The sequence below is a fragment of the Natator depressus genome, chromosome 4 (assembly GCF_965152275.1).
Source record: "Natator depressus isolate rNatDep1 chromosome 4, rNatDep2.hap1, whole genome shotgun sequence".
Classification (NCBI taxonomy): Eukaryota; Metazoa; Chordata; order Testudines; family Cheloniidae; genus Natator; species Natator depressus.
Window position 1 is genome coordinate 14,926,528 of NC_134237.1, and position 20,014 is coordinate 14,946,541.

Sequence of the window (20,014 nt, forward strand, 5' to 3'; positions counted from 1 at the left end):
GTACAACCGAAGACGCTCACCAATACAGATTCATCATACTTAGTATTCCGCCCCAGATTGGACCATCCAACGTTTATGGTCACTCTACAGACAGATAATAAAAATGTGGACTCATAAACAAATATATAAAGTAGCAGATCTAATTTCTACTGACAAATTGGATCCTTTCCCTTTCTTACGGAGAAAAAATTGCTTGTGTTAGAGACAGATCCTGAGTGGTGCTGAGTGCCGTTAACACTTATTGAATTCAGTGGGCATTAAAAGCATGCTAAGCTTGGCCGAATTAGGTTCCGTGGAAAACCTCTTCAAACCTGGGTATTCCAAGTCAGGCATCAAAATAAGTAATATTGAAATCAGTGAAGTGTGGGCATTGGAAAAGACAGGAAAAGTGTTTTTTTGCATATTGAAGAACAATTTTGGTCCTAATGGATAGAAAATAAAAAAAATGTGTTTTTTGAGGACTTGTGTCCTATAATACTTCCCAAAAAGTTGAAGCAGCTGTCTTGGATCATTTGTGATAGAATTCCAGCTCAGTAGTACAAGACATGCATTAATTTATTCCAAGGACAATATGAAAGGTCTCATAAAAGAATCTTAAAGCTGGTAGGGTGTCCTTTTTTCCTCTTCTTCTCCAAGTCTTGCGGCTTTGCTGGCAAAATCTGAGATTTTTTTGCCTGCCTCAGTAAATCAGAGCTTAACTGAAGGAAGGAGTCTGTGGGGTTTAGCCCTTCATTAAGGGAAAATTAATTTTCTGGTCACACATCCTTGTCTAAATTGTAATGAGGTCACAGATTTAAACATGAATCCTAGGTAGTTCGACCTAGCATAGCAGCAGCTGATGGGACTAGAGCTAGGGCTTAATTTTAAAACCCTTTCAAACAAAACCTGCCCAGTAATTGCAGAGTGAATATGACTGTGGTGACTCTGAGGGGCCCTCAGGTGAGCTGTGAGTTGTAGCCTTCACGGGGGCTGCTGGAAATTGTCTAGTAGGTGTGGATAGGGTGGTTGCTGAAGTGGATTTGCTCAACCAAAACCACTTTAGCTGTCAGAAACATCTCATAACCCATCATGCTAGTTCCCACCGTCCCTTCCATGAAGTGCTGTAGAGACAGCTTTCAGGGACGTTTCTGAAGAGTACAGCTCATGGGTGGCTGAAGGTGAGACTGAGCCATGCCTAAGAATGAGGTTCCTGTTTCCACATTATCCCACTTTGGAGACTCTCTCTAAACAGTCCCGTCATAAAGGGAACAATGGGCCAGATCTTGCAAGGTGTTGCGTGACTAACATGCTATCAGCAGGTCTTAGGATTGGTCCTAATGTTATGAAGATAAGGAGCAAATTTAGATCATTGTATTGCACAGCTTTTCTCCTTTCCTTGCAGATTGTTCTAGTTACTTTTGCACACCAGTGAAATCTTAAAGATCTAAAGGTGTGTGTGTGTGTAAAAACATTTTATTTTCCTCAGTCTGACACCCCCCCCCTTACTCCCTTTCCACATTCTTAATGTTGAATGTAATGAGTAAAGCCTCTTAAACAAGAGTGCAAGTGACGTAGTTATCTCGCATAGTGCCTCGCACTTCTGAGTCTTGGCAGGCCAGGGCTGCCTTTTTTGGCAAGGAGAATCATGTCCCATACACATTTTCCCCCCTCATCCTTTGTATAATTGTCGGTGTGTGTTGGAGGTGGGAAAGTTCACAGTACATACTAGTGACATGGGTTCTTACCATACACACGGAGTTTTGCAAGAATGGTTTCAATATCTAGACACTTGTAGGAATGCCCAGTGATGGATTAAAGTGAAATGTCTCCCCGATTGACTGAAATCATAGTGCTTCAACTTACTACAGTTGGTGGCCCTTTCAAAGCATTGGGCCCACATTGGCCATTCTGGCATAATCTGCCATTGGTAACGCGGCTGCACTTGTGTATATGTAGCCAAACTGGCATGCTATGTTTTCCTAAGTGGAACACTGTAAAATATACCATTTTGATTCTATGAACAGATATTCTTTAGGGATGTACCCTAAGCTGCCGTAAATAATAGAGCTACATCAATTAACACCAGCTGGCTCGTTGGAACAGTTGACTTTTATGAGCCAGCCATGGGAAGTAGCCGCATGCTTCCGTTGAAGTTAATGGGAGTTGTGGGCAATGTCCCCTTGTTGGCTTTGAAAATCTCAGCCACTGTCTATACTTGCCTCTTGCCCCTTACCTCTGTTTTAATATTGTGACAATATGATTGATTGTCATTGATTGAGTGACAATTGTGATTGAGCAATGGCTGGTTATCCAGCAATCCTGGCGGATATATGGAAACCTCTGAATCCAACAACAGTTCATTTGATTGTGGGAATTCACCAGTTTTCTCTTCACTCTACTCCAGACTTAGGGAGCTGAGGTGTAACCTCCCCCTGCAGCGTAGGTGGCCAGGAGTGTTTCACTGTCACTTCACTCAAGAGCAGCAAATCCTGAGCACAATGAAGACTGCAGTGAACCCGGGGATGTAGCCAGCTTTTCCATTCATGGGGAGTTTTTGTTAGCTGGGGTTTTCTTGTGTGTGTGTGTATTTATGTATATATTAACAGTTCAATAACAGAATTTGAAAAGAGGGTTCTGCACATATAGAACAACTCCCCCATGGCTGGAAGTTCATTAAGGGCTTGATACAAACCCCATTTAAGTCATTGAAAAGAATCCCACTCACTCCTGCGGAGACTGAATCACACCCTGTAGCTAGAATTCTACATGGTGCATAGAAACAGTATGAGAAAACTGTTCCACTTCACTATAAACAGGGTTTGACTATATCCAAAAGCACTATCCATCTATTAATATTCCCCACTCCACCACAGTATCTGAGCACTTCTTACATATTAATGAATAATCTGCACAGCACCCCTAGGAGGTAGGTAAATACTATCCCAAATTTTAGAGAGGGATTAAAGGGTGCAATTTACAAAAGCAGTCAGCATTCACCATTGACTTCCCGGGCAGCAGAATTAGTCCAATGCTGTGTTCGTTTAAAAATCTCACCCTGGGGCTGGTCCACGAACTAACTTGCACTGAAATAGCTAAATTGGTTGTTAGTTCACCTTTTATTATTTTGGTGCAAGTCTATGTATGGAATTAAAATAGCCTATTTTGATTTAATTTGTATATGTACATCCATTTTTAGGCCCCTTTATATCACCTTAGCAGTGTCAAGAGGTCTTAATGTAAGTGAGAATCCGGCTGAGAGAATCAAAGGCAGAGACGGGAATTGAACCTAGCTCTCCTAAATCTAATCCAGGTTCTTTAAACATAAGACCATCCTTTCTCTCCCGTAAGTGTTTCACTTCCATTCATGCACAACGGACTTGGAGCAGATGGAAGGCCCTATTTCCATTTCTTATGGAAAAATTATGATCTCAGTTACACTGGTGTAATCACAATATCTCTGTTACAGTTCTAATCAAGAATAGAATTTAGATCAATATAATATGTGTTTTAAAATTTACCATGAACATTTTTTAAATTTTTAGTCTTTTCTTTAAGGGAAAAATGGAACATAGAAAATGAAGAGAGAGAGAGCTGTATTTTAAGGTTGTGAAAGTTTTCAAGTAAAATCCAGGAATTCAGAGTGAAAAATGACATACCAGTTTCTATGTATTTTTAGGGGTTTGGTTTGGTTTGGTTTGGGGGCTTCTTTTACAGCGGCGAGAGTTACTGATAAAGCAACTGTATCATCCTTGAATTTCCTGAACTTTTCTGGGGTTCGTTCTCCAACCACAATGTTATTTAAACACGCTTTTCAAAACATACATACAGAGATGAAGTAGGATGTAGGGAAGATAAGATGCAATTGGATATTGAAGATTGCATTCCAGGGTGATAACCATTCTGCTTCTGCATTCCGCAGTATTGCTTGGAAATGCTAATTTCATGCGGCAACCTCTCTCTCTCTCTCTCTCTCTCTCTCTGCAGGGTGAAGAATTAATTCATTTGGAGGGGAAGTGCTGTCCTGAATGTATTTCAAGGGGTAGTTACTGTGTGTACAAGGAACATACCAAAGATGTGAGTATCCTGGTAATTTGGAACACATAACACAGCATGTTAAGCTTGTGAGGGTTTGGAGAAGTGAAAGTCTGTCTCCTCAAAGTCTGGAAAGAACATTATTTGCTGAGTCTTACAAAAGAATAATCCGTTAATATTACTTACCCAGAGGGTTTTTGCATTTTATAAAATCTGCTAGTTTATAATTTTCTGCACCACATAAGTCTCCTGAGGCTCTTTTTATTACACAGAGGAAAGCAGAGCAAATTGAATCAATCATTCCTGTTTAATGTTTTATATACATACCCTTAAGTTTTCAGTGCATCTCCTGGGGTTTAAGATGTTTGACTTTCATTTCAGTCAGTGGGAGCTGCACAACTGAAGCTCAGTGCAGCTTTCTGAAAATGTTGCCCATTGGTTACTGTTTTCACTGCAACAGGAGTCTGTTATTCAGGGATATTTGTTATCAGCTTTTCTTCTCAAATTGACGATGCAATTTCTTTTGATGAAGTACAATAGGAGACCTTTCGTTGTTGTGACAAATGAGTAATGACGCTAACCACTACTTACGTAGAAATTAATAGCTCTTAACAGAATACTTTTAAGAGATGCAGGAAGTAGAGGATTCGGGTGTTTTCTAAACAGGACCATATCTCATTCTGTCTGTAGATCTCACTCCCTGATGTGAGTGGAGTAAAACACATCAAGGTGAGTATATTACATATTTCAGCTCATGCATTATCCTTTTTAACAGAGAAATCTATGATATAAGGCCATCTAAGAACCAGGCTGAGCCTCCCCCATGCTTTTACCCCCTCCCTTATGGGGGTCAAGCACAATTACAGTCAATGAGTGTAGGTACTGCTCCCTGTTAGCAGCCCCAGGGACACAAAGGATACATCTACACAGCCCATGGCAGAGAGCCTCCCAGCCCGGGTTGACAGACTTGGGCTAGCGAGACTTGCACTAGCACTCTGAAAACAGCTGTGTAGACAGGGCTTTCAAGTTTCAGCTCGGGCTCTGAAGCCCACCCCTGTCCCGAGACTTTAGATAGGTGCAGCTATTTTTAGAGAACTACCCCGCTAGCCCAACTCTGTCGACCCAGGCTGGGAGGCGTGCGTCGGCGAGCTGTGCAGACATACCCAAGTGGGACAGGGAGTCGTTGGGACAATGGCTCTTGCTGTCCCCTGCCCTCGCCAGCAAAACTAGCTGGGTGCAGAAAGGGCAGTGTGCTGCACCATCCTAAAGACTGGCTTTTGTCAAGGCAAATCGTGCCCTTTCAGTCTTCCAGAATTCCCTGAGTGTGTCGACAGAACAGTTGTTCAAGAAAAAAGAGGAGACAAAAACTTATTTAGACTTTCAAAAAGCCTGTGATAAAGTCCCACCCAAGAGGCTTTTAAGAAACTCAGTAAAGAAGGTGAGAAGCAAAGTGCTGTCCTAGACTAGAGACCAGCTAAAAGATAGAAAACAAGCAACTGCAATGAATGGTCAGTTTTCGCCATGGCAGAAGATTAACAGTGGAGGACCCCCAAGGTTCTGTACTTGGCACAGTGTTGTTTAATGGATTTATTAATCAACTGGGGAAAGGGATAAAATAATGAGGTGGCAAAATTTGCAGATGAAACACAAGTATTTATGTTGGTCAAGACTTAAAGAAGATAGAGGTAGCACAGCACAACGGCAAACAGAATTCATTGTTAATAAATTAACTCTCTAACCACTTGGGAAAGACCAGGGCATCATTCTGAGAGGAGAGAGAGACACAAGAGGGGACTAGATAGAGGTGTGGTCTTGAAGATGTGAATCAGTTGCTCCTATTTACTCTCTCATACCTTAATATGAGAACAAGGAAACAGCCAATAAAACTGAAAGGCAATACATTTAAAAACTGAGAAAAGAAAGTACTTCTTCACAATGCCAAGTTAACCTAGGGAGGTCATTGCTGCAGTGTATACTTGAGGGGAAGACCTTAACAGGATTATAAAAAGGCTTAGATGTCTATAGGAATAATGAAAACCTCTACAGTTACATCAGACCTGATAAAAATTATATGGGACACAAACCCTTACTTTTCATGTCATAAGCCCAGAGGTAACTGATGGTGATTCAGAAAAAAAAAACAACTTCCCCCTTGGGCAGCTTATTTGTCCATTATAGAGATTCTTGTACTTTCCTTTGAAGTATCTATCACTGTCCATTCTAGAAGACAGGAAGGGACAGGGCTACTGGACAAGATGGAGCACAGGTATGGCAATTGGTGTGTTCCTGTGTTCTTGTTGTTGTCGTTAGAATATGGCTGATAATGGTTATCCCTCTATTAGATTCTCTGCTTTATTTGGGGATTGCTATAGGTCACAAAGCAGAGGCTCTCCTTTGATTAGTATCATTGCTCATTATGCAAACTTCTAGCTGGCCGCTAGACCTGTAACTGTTCATCACATGCCGCAGGATCTGGATTCAGCCCCACTGCTGAACTCAGCGTCACTGCAAAGAGAACGGAGCCCTCACGTAAGACGTTCAATATTGTCTTATGCAGAACGGAGAGAAATGGAAAGAAGACCTGTGCAAGGAATGTGAATGCCGGGACGCTGAAGTGATCTGCTATCGACGCTCTTGTCCGTCCTGCCCGTTGGGCAGCCTGGCAGTAAAGGTGGAGGGAGACTGCTGCTCGCAGTGCCAGTCAGGTATTTGTGCGAGGCAGCTTCTGCTGACATTGGTAGTTCTGTACAGGCTGGATTCTGACCCCTGTCATATTACAGGGGTATAAACCTTTGTAAGCCGGCCCCTCATAACTGAGGCCAGGAAATGAAATTCTTTTACGAATGCTCCCCAGTGAGGCACTGGTGTGTCAGGGGCCTAAAGAAGATGCGTCTCAGGGGTACCCAGGGTTGTGAGGCACCTCACTACCATCTGCCCTTAGCACAAGGAAGTTTGTGCCTGCCATGAGCCGGCTCCCCAACTCCATCGCTACAGCCAATCCGAGCACTGCCCTCTAGGCCTTGCTGTCATTGTCCAGATTAGCGACACATTGACACATACCAGCCTCTGAGCGTCAGCCTGCAATGTCCAGCTGCTGGTCCTGTGGACACTTGCAATATTCACAGATTTGTTGCTTCAGAAAATCGGTACACCCTCAGCTAACCAGTTCCACCTCCATCGACCTGCCACTAACCCACAGCACTGAACGAGGTTAATCGTGAAACCAAATATCACTTTATTTAACAAACATAGAGAATCAATTAATAGCAAGTAGAAATATTAGAAACATGATTAGATATAAAATAAAATCATAATACGCATTATTATGCCTGGACGTAATGAACAAGATACTCTAATGTCTGCTAGAGTATTGCTTATCCAAAATCCTTGCAGTGCGTTACAGCCAGGCTGACTCTTTCAAGAGACATGCGTGCTTTCGGTTTGCCTCCTCGGCGAAGGATTCCATGTCTCTCTTTGTGCTTCAAGATATACCAGACCAATCCTTTGTTTTTATTCAGAAACAGGGCACCCCTTGCTGCTTGTTTCTTCCTGTGGATTTCCTCTCTTGACAATTTCGCATTCTCACAATGTGCCCCTGGCTCAGTGTGAAAATAGGTAGACAATACACCAATGGCTGGACAGGGAGATAGCTGTCAGTCACCTCCTGCTCGAAAGGAACATCTCCGAGGTATGTCACCTCCTGGTGACCTGCCTTATCGCCAAGACCTTCAGAACATAATGTTCAGTATGGATACATAATTCCTTAATATTATCCGTACAGACATTTCTCAGTGATTACAATGACCAGTGGGCAACTGGCTCTTTGTAGAGACCTCAGATGCCACCCTTTGTTGACCTATTATGCTGATTGCCAACCCAGGGGATCTCTGTAAAACCCCATGCACTTCCCTGTGCCATCTGCCTGTTGGCTTTTTGGGTCACAGGAAGTACAAGCGGACATTAGGGGTTTGATTGTGCAATCCTTACTCACACTGGTTAATCTGAGCATCAGATTTAGTTGGGGATTGGTCCTGCCTTGAGCAGGGGGTTGGACTAGGTGACCTCCTGAGGTCCCTTCCGACCCTGATATTCTAGGATTCTGTGAATCCTGTTAACTTCATTGGGGGTACGTGTAGGTGCTTACCAGTGTGAGTAAAGGTCACACAACTTAGCCCTCGTATTCCCCGGGCTTCTCAGTATTATCAACGTTCTTGCGACAACTGTTTTGATTTCAGCTTTGCTGTGTCTGTTTGGTTTGGGGATCAGTAATTATCCACCCCCTCTATATAATCTAAATAAGATTTCAGGATAGGTTCAGGACTCAAGCCAAAGGCTCCCTCTGACTTCAGTGGAATTGGATCAGGACCCTCAGAGCCATCCTTTGGCAAAGTAAAGAGAATCGCTACTTGGAGACTGTTGTCCTGGAAATGTTTTTCATTCCTTTTTTAAAAAACTCTGAAATCTTCTAACAAACAAAAAAAGGCTCGTGCGCTCTCTCTCTCAATTATAACAAGTTTATGGGCATATGATTAATTTCCTTTAAAAAAATGTGCTCTTTTATACTGTAATGCCACTTCCAGTTCACCTGGAGTCGAATTAGAGCCAGTTAATAATTATCTGGAAACATTTGAATAGCTTTGGCTATGGAGCAATGTTTCATATAAATTATTTTTCCCACAGGATGTTGTCATTTCCCCTTCATTTCCATTTCATAGTTGGTCGGTTTTATCTGCAGATTCCTAATTTTCCATATTGGCAGCCGCTCGTGTTGCACTCAACGGGCTTTGGTTAATCAGAGAGCTCCAGTTTGTCACAAGAAAAAGAAAACAGCTTAGCAGTTTAATTATGCTGTCATTGCAGAAGTGGCTCAGAGTGCTTGTCAGATAAATATTTAAAGCGTATTTGTTGAACGGACCAAAAAAAAAAAAAGGCGTTTGTAAATCCAAAAGGCAAACCCTTTGGGACAGGCCACCTAAACATAGAGACATCTCGCAGGCTACCGAAGGGGAGCTCTTTGGGCATAAGAAAAGAGAAGGTGGGAGGGGGTTAGCCTGGGAGACCCAAGTTCAATTTCCTGATTTATCACAACTTCCTTTGTAAACTTGGGCAAACTGCTCCGTGGCTTTTGAAAAAATTATCCCTGAAGTCCCATTTTCAAAAGTGACAGCTATTCGGTCCCCTTGACTTCCGGTGAGACTTAGGCTTCTAAGTGCCTAAGTCATTTAGGGGCTTTAAAAATGTTTAGCCTTAGTCTCTCTGTGACTCAGTTCCCCATCTGTACTATGGGAATAATAGCACAGCCCTTCCTTGCAGGGGTGTTGTGGGGATAAATTAACTAAAGACTGTGAGGAGTTCAGATGCTAAGCTAATGGGAACAGATTTGGGAGAAAGTGTGTCTGTGATTTGAAAACACTGCATTGTATTAACAGGTCTATATTTTCTGGGCTGGATTTTCCAAAGAGCTCAGCTTGCATGAGGGCACTTCAATGAGGGGGGCAGGTTTTAAAATATTCCTGGCACCAGAAGTTCTCATTCGTATCAATAGGAGCTGCTGGGTGAACATAAGAAACATAAGAACATAAGAAAGGCCATACTGGGTCAGACCAAGGGTCCATCCAGCCCCGTATCCTGTCTACCGACAGTGGCCAATGCCAGGTGTCCCAAAGGGAGTGAACCTAATAGGTAATGATCTAGTGATCTCTTTCCTCCATCTATCTCCACCCTCTGGCAAACAGAGGCTAGGGACACCATTCCTTGCCCATCCTGGCTAATAGACATTAATGGACTTAACCTCCATGAATTTATCCAGTTCTCTTTTAAACCCTGGTATAGTCCTAGCCTTCACAACCTCCTCAGGCAAGGATTTCCACAGGTTGAGTGTGCGCTGTGTGAAAAAGAACTTCCTTTTATTTGTTTTAAACCTGCTACCCATTAATTTCATTTGGTGGCCCCTAGTTCTTATATTATGGGAACAAGTAAATAACTTTTCCTTATTCACTTTCTCCACACCACTCATGATTTTATAGACCTCTATCATATCCCCCCTTAGTCTCCTCTTTTCCAAGCTGAAAAGTCCTAGCCTCTTTAATCTCTCCTCATATGGGACCCATTCCAAACCCCTAATCATTTTAGTTGCCCTTTTCTGAACCTTTTCTAATGCCAGTATATCTTTTTTGAGATGAGGGGACCACATCTGCACGCAGTATTCAATATGTGGGCGTACCGTGGATTTATATAAGGGCAATAAGATATTCTCCATCTTATTCTCTATCCCTTTTTTAATGATTCCTAACATCCCGTTTGCTTTTTTGACGGTCGCTGCACACTGCGTGGACGTTTTCAGAGAACTATCCATGATGACTCCAAGATCTTTCTCCTGATTAGTTGTAGCTAAATTAGCCCCCATCATCTTGTATGTATAGTTGGGGTTATTTTTTCCAGTGTTCATTACTTTACATTTATGAAGTGAGCTGTAGCTCACGAAAGCTCATGCTCAAATAAATTGGTTAGTCTCTAAGGTGCCACAAGTACTCCTTTTCTATTTGCCATTTTGTTGCCCAATCACTTAGTTTTGTGAGATCTTTTTGAAGTTCTTCACAGTCTGCTTTGGTCTTGACTGTCTTGAGCAGTTTAGTATCATCTGCAAACTTTGCCACTTCACTGTTTACCCCTTTCTCCAGGTCATTTATGAATAAGTTGAATAGGATTGGTCCTAGGACTGACCCTTGGGGAACACCACTAGTTACCCCTCTCCATTCTGAAAATTTACCATTTATTCCTACCCTTCGTTCCCTGTCTTTTAACCAGTTCTCAATCCATGAAAGGATCTTCCCTCTTATCCCATGACAACTTAATTTACATAAGAGCCTTTAGTGAGGGACCTTGTCAAAGGCTTTCTGGAAATCTAAGTACACTGTGTCCACTGGATCCGCCGTGTCCACATGTTTGTTGACCCCCTCAAAAAACTCTAATAGATTAGCAAGACATGATCTCCCTTTACAGAAACCATGTTGACTTTTGTGCAACAATTTATGTTCTTCTATGTGTCTGACAATTTTATTCTTTACTGTTGTTTCAACTAATTTGCCCGGTACTGACATTAGACTTACCAATCTGTAATTTCCAGGATCACCTCTAGAGCCCTTCTTAAATATTGGCATTACATTAGCTATCTTCCAGTCATCGGGTACAGTAGCTGATTTAAAGGACAGGTTACAAACCATAGTTAATAGTTCCACAATTTCACATTTGAGTTCTTTCAGAACTCTTGGGTGAATGCCATCTGGTCTCGGTGACTTGTTACTGTTAAGTTTCTCAATGAATTCCAAAACCTCCTCTAGTGACACTTCAGTCTGTGACAATTCCTCAGATTTGTCACCTACAAAAGACTGATCAGGTTTGGGAATCTCCCTAACATCCTCAGCCATGAAGACTGAAGCAAAGAATTCATTTAGTTTCTCTGCGATGACTTTATCGTCTTTAAGTGCTCCTTTTGTATCTCGATCGTCCCGGGGCCCCACTGGTTGTTTAGCAGGCTTCTGCTTCTGATATACTTCACTTAAACATTTTGTTATTACCTTTTGAGTTTTTGGCTAGCTGTTCTTCAAACTCCTTTTTGGCTTTTCTTATTACATTTTTACATTTAATTTGGCAGTGTTTATGCTCCTTTCTAGTTACCTCACTAGGATTTGACTTCCACTTTTTAAAAGATGCCTTTTTATCTCTCACTGGGTGCTGAGTGCTTTTGAAATTCTGCTGACTTCATTTAGGTGCCTAACTGCGTGCTGAGCTCTTTGGAAAATACGATCTACTGAGATCATTGCCTGGGGCTGTATAGAGCCAAGCCTGTGTTCTGCATACTCACTGCTCCCCTTGAAATCTCCTTTCCACGACCCGCCCACTACGTCTCTCCATGCTGCAACAGAGGCAATGAGAGTTTTGTAATGCAGGGTCCAGGCTGATGATCCTGTAAAACCTTCCAAAATTTTAACTGTGTAGCCCAGAGTTCTCCAAACTCTCCCATGGCGTTGTCCCCACCTTCCCACAAACTATAGCGGGGGAAGAGCTTCCCTCACCCAAATGTTTTCATGAAGCCATTGTAAATTACTGTTCTCTGACAGATGCGCTTCGGGGGGGAAACCCACACTCCCGTACCCAGTGCATAGTGTCGCTCTCTCTAAGCTGAGGCCTGCTCATGGGACAGCAGCTGGTTCTACTTTCAGGGAACACTTTGGATTAGTGCAGAGAGCTTCGCTCCTGAATGGAGCCTAAACTGTGCCCTACCTCTCTCAGCAGTAAGGTGATTGTCAAGCAGTGGAGACGCTGCTACACGTGCGTAGGGACAGGGCAGCCCATTCTCTATTTATTTAGGCAAAAATGATTCAGCAATACAGAAAAAATATTCGGTCCCTCGGCCACCACACGGAGGCCAGCCTTGTAGTGTGAGAGACACCTACTGTAGGGAAATATCTTGTCGTAACCCTGTCCCGTCAGGTGATCTCTCTGCGTCACAAAGCCTGCAGCCCCTGCTCCAAGCTGACTTGGCCAAACTCCCATTGACTTTGTTACGGGATTTGGCCTGAGGTAACTCAAGTTCCGATTGCTGTGGGCCATTAATTCCTGATGGTATAAGAATATCAATGAAAAGAGTCAACATGGATTGTGAATGGACTGTTTAACACCAGGCTGGAGAACTTGAATTAAATGCAATGCTTACTTACCCAGTCCAATAAAATGCAGCATTTATCTGATCGCATGCAATTTATGAGACAATGCCTTGAGCCATTAGCAGAGAGGCCATGCACTGAGTTTTGCTTTGACTATAGCGTATGTGTTATTTCCAGACTTCTTGACACAAGGCACCCAGTGCTGACAGCTTCTTTCTTTTTTGTTCTTCATGCTAGTGCAATGCCACTCAGACTGCTTGACCTGCTCTCGGTCCTTTGACCACTGTGATGTCTGCCGCGATGCAACCAAGTGGCTCCAGAATGGACGCTGTGTGGGGAGCTGTGATTCTGGATTCTATCAGGATGCTGGGGTTTGCTTAGGTATAGCCTATGTTTCGATCTCAGCTGATTGGATTTCCTTCAGGCTGGTGCTTTAGTCCTGGAGGACTGCTTATTCACATTGCCTCCCAGTCATGGACTGTTATTGTATGAAAACCTTCCTCCTTGTTATCTCTTATGGATGTGGAAACACAACACCAAATTGGATATCAGTAAGGTTAGTCTTTCAGTCCTGGATTCAGGAAAGCACCGAAGCATCTCTTTATGTCCTATTGATTTCAGCTGGTCTAAACTAGAGCTCGTTGGAAAATTTAGAGTTTCAAAAAATTTCAGCAAAAAAAGGAACCAGTTTTTTTCAACCATCTTTAGTCTCAAATGCTTTTCCTGCATAGGGATGTGTCCCTGAATTTAGCCTGCAGACTGACCATGTACAGATCAGTATCAGTGCGCAATGACATGTTAAGGTAACGCTGTCTCTCTTTCCCTTTGTTTTGTGTGGGCAGCCTGCATGGAGACGTGTTCCACCTGCACCGATGGGTTTGAGTGTACCTCATGTCAGGGATCCCTGCTGATGAAGTACGGGCAATGTGTGACATTGTGTGGGGATGGATTCTTCCAGGATCACCTCCACTGTGCAGGTAACTTACAAATAGGGCTGCCTGGTAAAACAGCCACATGTCTAAGCTACAGTGCAGAGTCTGTGTTTAGAGATCCATTGCCAACATGACGACAAAAGTTTTCAGTGCCGTAACGCCACAAAATAACAGAATCATGTAACGTTAAGATGATGGCAAATGGGAGAAGAATGCACTCTTTAACCATCTGCTTCTGAAATCCCTACTTCTCAACACTGTGATTCAATCAGTCCTATTTCAATTCAGAAGTCTCTCCCAGGGAAATGTTATTGTCTCTTGCTCCTGGGGGGCGAGGGGGGGGTGAGAGAACTGCTATATTTTACCATTGACCTAAAATCCATAGCCATTTACCGGAATCTGATTCTTTGGTGTATACTTTGTTTCCAGCACAGGCTAAACTACAGCTAATGAAATCAGCCCTCCCCAGGAGGCTGCAGTGGAGGTGTTTATTAGAGCGAATTAGAGAGCGACATGGGTTATGGCAGGTAGCCAGAGTCACACACAAACATCCTTTCCTCTTTGGTGATATTTTCTTGCTTTTCACACTTCTCCTTCCCAGAACATCTCTTGTGGTAGCTGTTCGCATCAGGAATATTTAGGGAGTCTTACCCTGTTAATCATGAGTTCTACAAAACAGGGGAAAGTGTCTCTAAATGAGTGTATCTCTGCACGTTTCTAAAGGTTGGGATTAGGATAGGGAAGGTGGGGCTTTCAATCTGATTCCTTTGAAATATTCTTTCTTTGTCCAAACTGTGATTCAGCCTCTTTCATCCTGACAGATATTTAAAGTCAGCACTTTTCTCCTTGTGATATTGGCCTTTTTAGAGGGGCTGTAATTCTTTCTGAGACCAGTTCAGCCAAGCACCTGAACACATGTGGCTCCAAGCACCTGCGCAGTCCTAATGACTTCTGTGGAAATACCCAGTTGCTCAAAGTAAAGCACATGCTGAAGTGCCTTTGCTGAATTGAGATCTAAAGCAGGATTTGGATTCTTGACCACTGCTTTTCTATAACTGTCTGGCCCAAAGGGTTTACGATAGATTTCAGGTTTTGAATGCTCCTTTCTAAGGGTATGTCTTCACTACCTGCCAGATTGGCGGGCAGTGATCGATCCAGCGGGGATCGATTTATCGCGTCTACTTTATCGCCATGAGAGGCGCAGCGGAGTCGACAGGGGAGCGGCAGCAGTTGACTTACCGTGGTGAAGACACCACGGTAAGTCGATCTAAGTACATCAACTTCAGCTACGTTATTCATGTAGCTGAAGTTGCATAACTTAGATCGATCCCCCCCAGTGTAGACCAGGGCTGAATGACCTTTATCTTTGAGTAATAGAATTGGATCAACCTCTAGATACCCCGATTAAAGATCTGGGCCCCATTGTGCCAGGTGCTGTACACACATATAATGACAAGGCAGTCCCCAGCCTAAAAGAATTTGCAATCCAAGTTCTAATTAATCTTTTAGTTTGTTTTATTTTACCATTCCCTTTCTGCCTGCTCCTGGTCTTTTAAGTGGCAATGGCCATGCACTGTAAAGGCAGCTGGAAAAGGCTAATGTTTCATTTTATTGCCGGTTTGCAGTGAACTGGCTTTGCATTCCATCCATGTTCGTACCCATGCATGCCTGGAGTGGAAAATTGCTGGGAAAATTTGTTCATGTTTCCTCCGGGGAATTAAACCAATTTGCTTTAGTTCTGCCCGGCTGCATTTTCTGCATAAAATAAAACTGGCAGAGAAAGCCTCAAATTTCAGACCCATTCCATAATTCATTTCCATCCAACCTTTCTTTGTATGCTCTTTGTTTTTGTATGCATGCAGTCAGGTTGTCCAAACTGTCCTTCAGCTGTCCAGGAAGCAGCATGTTTTATTAACGTCTGCAGTAAGTTTGTCAATAGAATCATATATAGGATTGATCAGATCCTCAAGTGGTGTAAATTGGTGTAGAGGATCTGACCCTAGAAAGGGAAAAGACCTGTGAGAACAGATTACCTAGTCCATCCTTCTGCCTTTGCAGGACAGCTTTCTGCAGTATATGAACAAGCCACAAAGATTCAGTCTTGCTTCATCACTTTAGTTCTTCTTTTAAAAAAAAAAAAATCTAAAACTAAAAATAACATTTGACTGAATTGGTTTGATGTGGTGGGTCCCCGTCCCCCCCCCCGTTCTAATAATGGGGTTTGTTTTGCTGTAAAACAGTAAAGCCACGAAGGAAAAAGGGAAATTGAAAATCAGTGAGGAGGCTTATTCAGAGAACTAACTGCGTGATTAATATTCACGGGATCAGTGAGAGACCGAGACAGAGCAGAGTGACACATGGAGTCTGCTGTGCTGAGATGAGACAGAAATGAATAAGGAAAAGGCTGAGAGAAGAAAAGTCAAGTGAGTGAAAAAAGAAGGACCTCTGCCCTGAAAAGCAAGACAGGTGAAGGACTTGCCGTCTTCAGTGCCCCCATTCTTGCTTTCTCCTGCAACTCACTTATGCACATTTTCAGAATTAATGCTCCCTGCAAAGTCTAGACAGAACTCGGGCGTTGCTGCTTTGTCCTATCCAAATGAGAATATTGAAATATGTAGCCTGATTGTAACAGACAAAGCCTACATCATACCAAAGTGCTTGGATTTTTATTAATGACTCCCTAGACTCTTTATTAATGGTTCTTTAGACTATCTTAGTTATAGAAGCTCATCTTTTGAGAACAGAGGTCTCGGTATTGCTAAATAGAATTACCACAGGTAGCTAACACTACCTTGCAGCGAACTGTTCAGTTTACGAGTCATTTAGATATCCAGGGCAGAATTGTCGACAACATCTTGTCTTTCAAAAGTCAGGCAACTATTTCTCAAATAATTCCATGAGTTCCTTTTACGACGCCGTTAGTGTTAATCTCTTGCAGTCACAAAACGGCTTGTGATCTTCACACCTGCAGTGATGCAGATGGGATTTCTGAGAAATCTTTTGAGGAAAGAAACTTTAAATGAATTTTTACTCTGAATTGTGACCAACCGAAAGGGAGTTAAATGGCTGAGTGCAGGAAGCACTATGCTTTAGTCAAAGAGCTTTAATGAAACATGTCAGTTATGCCACATTTACTAGTGGTTCCGGGCAGACTCATATTAATCTTGAATGCAGCAGAGCACAGATGCTTTTATAAATGCATGGGTTTCTTTTCCTCAAGGAGGAAGCCAGTGCTTTGCAAGAGTTCTTTTCTCTTGAAAACATTGAGCATGGCTCAGCTCTGTTCTACACCAGTTTTATACTGCCGGAATTTGTAAACCTAGAGTAACAGAGAGGTGGATCAAACCCTTTAACTTGGCAGCATTGGAATGCTCCTAATTTAGCACTGAAGTGAAACCAAAATTTGAAAAAGACTCATCCATCCATGAAGAATTAAGTGAACGGGGGGAAGGGGCCTCCCTTTCCCCTCTTGAAATATAAAGAAACAAAACTGAGATTACTAGACTGTGGGAAGGCTCCTTGAAGCTTACAATATCGTCATGAAAAGTCAATAAGGAGAAGATTTTCACCACCTGTGTTGTCCTCTGTTACCCGAATGAGCTCATTTATATATAATAAGCAAATCACTGAAACCAATAATTGATAAGCCAGTCAGTGATAAGGCTGATGGTGACCTCGTTATGGCTTGCTATGTTGTAGAAGAAAGTTTAGTCTAATGGGAAAAGCAAAGGCTTAGAAGTCAGGAGATCTGAGTTCCCCATGATCAGCTCTTGACACAGGTTTGCTGTATGACTGTGAGCGAGTCTCTTGAGCCTACAGTGGCCGGTGGTTTTGAGTGCCTTGATTTTTGGGTATCAAGCTGAAGATGGCTGAAAGGGGCCTGATTTTCTGAGTGTGGGTGCTTAGCACTTCCTAAAAATCAGGCTCCTTTAAGGTCTCTCCAGTTGGACACCCAAAAATTGAGGTGCTTGTGCTCACTAGGGACTTTGAAAAGTTGGGTCGTCTGCACATCCGTTTCCCCTCTGTAAAATGGAGAAAACAATATTCACCTGCTGCACCTCACGGTGACGTTGATATCTTTCTGTGATGAGGGTTATGACATCTTGCTGGGTTTGGGGTCTGCAAGTTTGTGTACTTGCCAGTAAGCAGACACAATTCCCTGTATGCTCAGCTTTATGGCCATCACTTGTGCTGATGAAAATAGGTGCGCAGAAGCAGTAAGTACTATCATGGGATGAGGCAAGCACGCCTAAGGTGGTTCAAAAGGGCTTGGCTGTTTTACAGTGATGCTGAACGTTCATTGGCTCAGTGGGAGCATTTGGGGGAAGACGATGCCTTTGGGAGTCTAGCTGCTGCTGCCCCTCTTTGAGAAGATACAGCTTATGGCCTCCTCTGTACATTGCCAGCTCTACTGACTCTGCCCACCTGGGGAATGGGTCGGCATGGCTGGTGTCCGACTCATGGGGTGGGTCTACCCGCAGCTGGCCTGTGCCAGCAGACTCGGGCTCAGATTGCAGGGCTGTTTCATCTGGGCTTTGGTTGGAGCCTGGGCTCTGGGACCCTGCCAGCCCAAACCCAGGAATCTACATAGCAATGAAACAGCCCCACAGCTCGAGCCCAAGTCAGCAGGTACAGGCCAGCAACAGGGTTTTCTTTGCTGTGTAGCCATACCTATGGAGTCCTTGCACTCTCTCTCTCTCTGCAGGGCCAGGCACACTGTGAACCTTCATAAAGATACATTTGTGTCACCACTTGTGACGATAAAGGACAAAAAGCCAAATTAGCAGGACTACATCCTGACAGCTTGGAGTCACTGAAAATGGCTTTGTTTGCATAATCCCTGCTTTCAAAATCAGCAGTGTCTACAACCTTCCACGTCTCACTCCCAAACAAAATCTTACCCACTCCCCTTCCCCACACCCAGCCCTCTTTCCTCCCATAATTTTTTGGGGGAAGAGGTGAGAGGATGGGTATCATAGCCGCTGGAGGGTGATTTAGTGGGCATTCACAGAGAATCTGTGCACTCAACATTTGCTGGGTCTCTTTAGAGAACAAAGATATATATGCTGTGGAAGACAAGTGGAAGGATAAGGTATCCTATACTATCAATGAAAAAATGGAACAGAGTTTATTTCCTAGATGGAACAGCTCTCTGTACAACAAAATGTTTAAACTAAGCAGAGGAATAGGCCATTTAAAGTACAGAAAGCCCCTTTGGCTTCTGGCCCAACCCTGTAGGGTCCTCATGTGACGGGGTGGACCCCCTGTTCAGGATGCCACCTGATATACTGGGGTCCCGTTGAGCCTGCCCGTTCCACCAGCCTGGGCTTTTCCTCATCCTGTCCTTGCTGTGCCAGGCCCTCAAGCCTTCTCTAGCACACACACACACACACACACCCAGCTGCAGACACAGACTGAAATCAGCTCTGGGTGGGAAGATTCAGCTCGGGGATTTACCCAACACTCCTGTGCACACCTCCTTTAGGGTGTAAATCCAAAATAATATTGTCTTGTGCTGATTAGAGAGATCCGTACGGTGCAAGCTCATAAAAAATGGTCCCCTCCCTCAATCTGGAGGGAGATAAGCACAGTGTTTTGCTTCTCCTTCCCTAGATATGAATTGTACAAACTGGTTTACAGAAAACAAAGACAAGTTTATTAACTACAAAAGACAGATTTTAAGTGATTATAAGGGACAGCAAACAGATGAAAGCAGATTACTGAGCAAATAAAGCAAAACATGCAAACTAGGCTTAATACATTACAGAAACTGTCTACAAATAGTAATTTCTGACCCTAAATGTTGTTTTATGCCGGTGGCGGAGTTTCTTGAAGGTAATCTGCACTGCTTGCAGCTTAAACCTCCAGATATACCCTTCACAGGTTGCCCTTTCTCAACCTGGATCCCAGTCCTTCACCCCAGATCAGTTTTAGGTGTTTCCAGAAGTCATCCTGGGCAAGGATTCTGTGAAGAACCGGCGACCCTGATTAACTCTCACTCCAGCCTTTAATAAAACCTTTTGTGTCCCAGTCTGACCCCTCTTAATGGAAAAACACTGAAAGCCCAAGATGGGGTCTAGAATCAGGTGACACGATTACCTGACCCTGTAGTGTCAAAGCAGCAACTCGGGAAGCGTCTCAGGAAGGTGGGAGATTAGTATATTCAGAGTCTTATTGTTCTTCCTAATGGCCTATTCAGGTTGCCTACTGTCTGGTGGGCATTTCCCAGGTGCAAACACTTTTGCAATTGATACAGTGTTTATATTCCTGACTTTGGATACAGCCATGATACATGCATACAAATAGGATAATCATATTGGATAAATCATAACCTTTCGATTGATATCTCACAAGACCCATTTTGCATCCAATACATCGTAGTTATGCCATATTCATATCATAAGC

At 43.2% G+C, this 20,014-nt stretch overlaps 1 protein-coding gene across 1 annotated transcript in view; it reads left to right on the forward strand.

The window, feature by feature from the left end:
* The window catches only part of FRAS1 (Fraser extracellular matrix complex subunit 1), a 295,924-nt gene that overhangs the window by 131,285 nt on the left and 144,625 nt on the right, over nt 1–20,014 (forward strand). Inside the window, exons 10-14 of the mRNA XM_074950462.1 lie at nt 3,964–4,053; nt 4,702–4,740; nt 6,569–6,716; nt 12,915–13,058; nt 13,520–13,654. Of these exons, the coding sequence (XP_074806563.1) occupies nt 3,964–4,053; nt 4,702–4,740; nt 6,569–6,716; nt 12,915–13,058; nt 13,520–13,654 (556 nt within the window). The remainder of the gene's footprint in view (nt 1–3,963; nt 4,054–4,701; nt 4,741–6,568; nt 6,717–12,914; nt 13,059–13,519; nt 13,655–20,014) is intronic.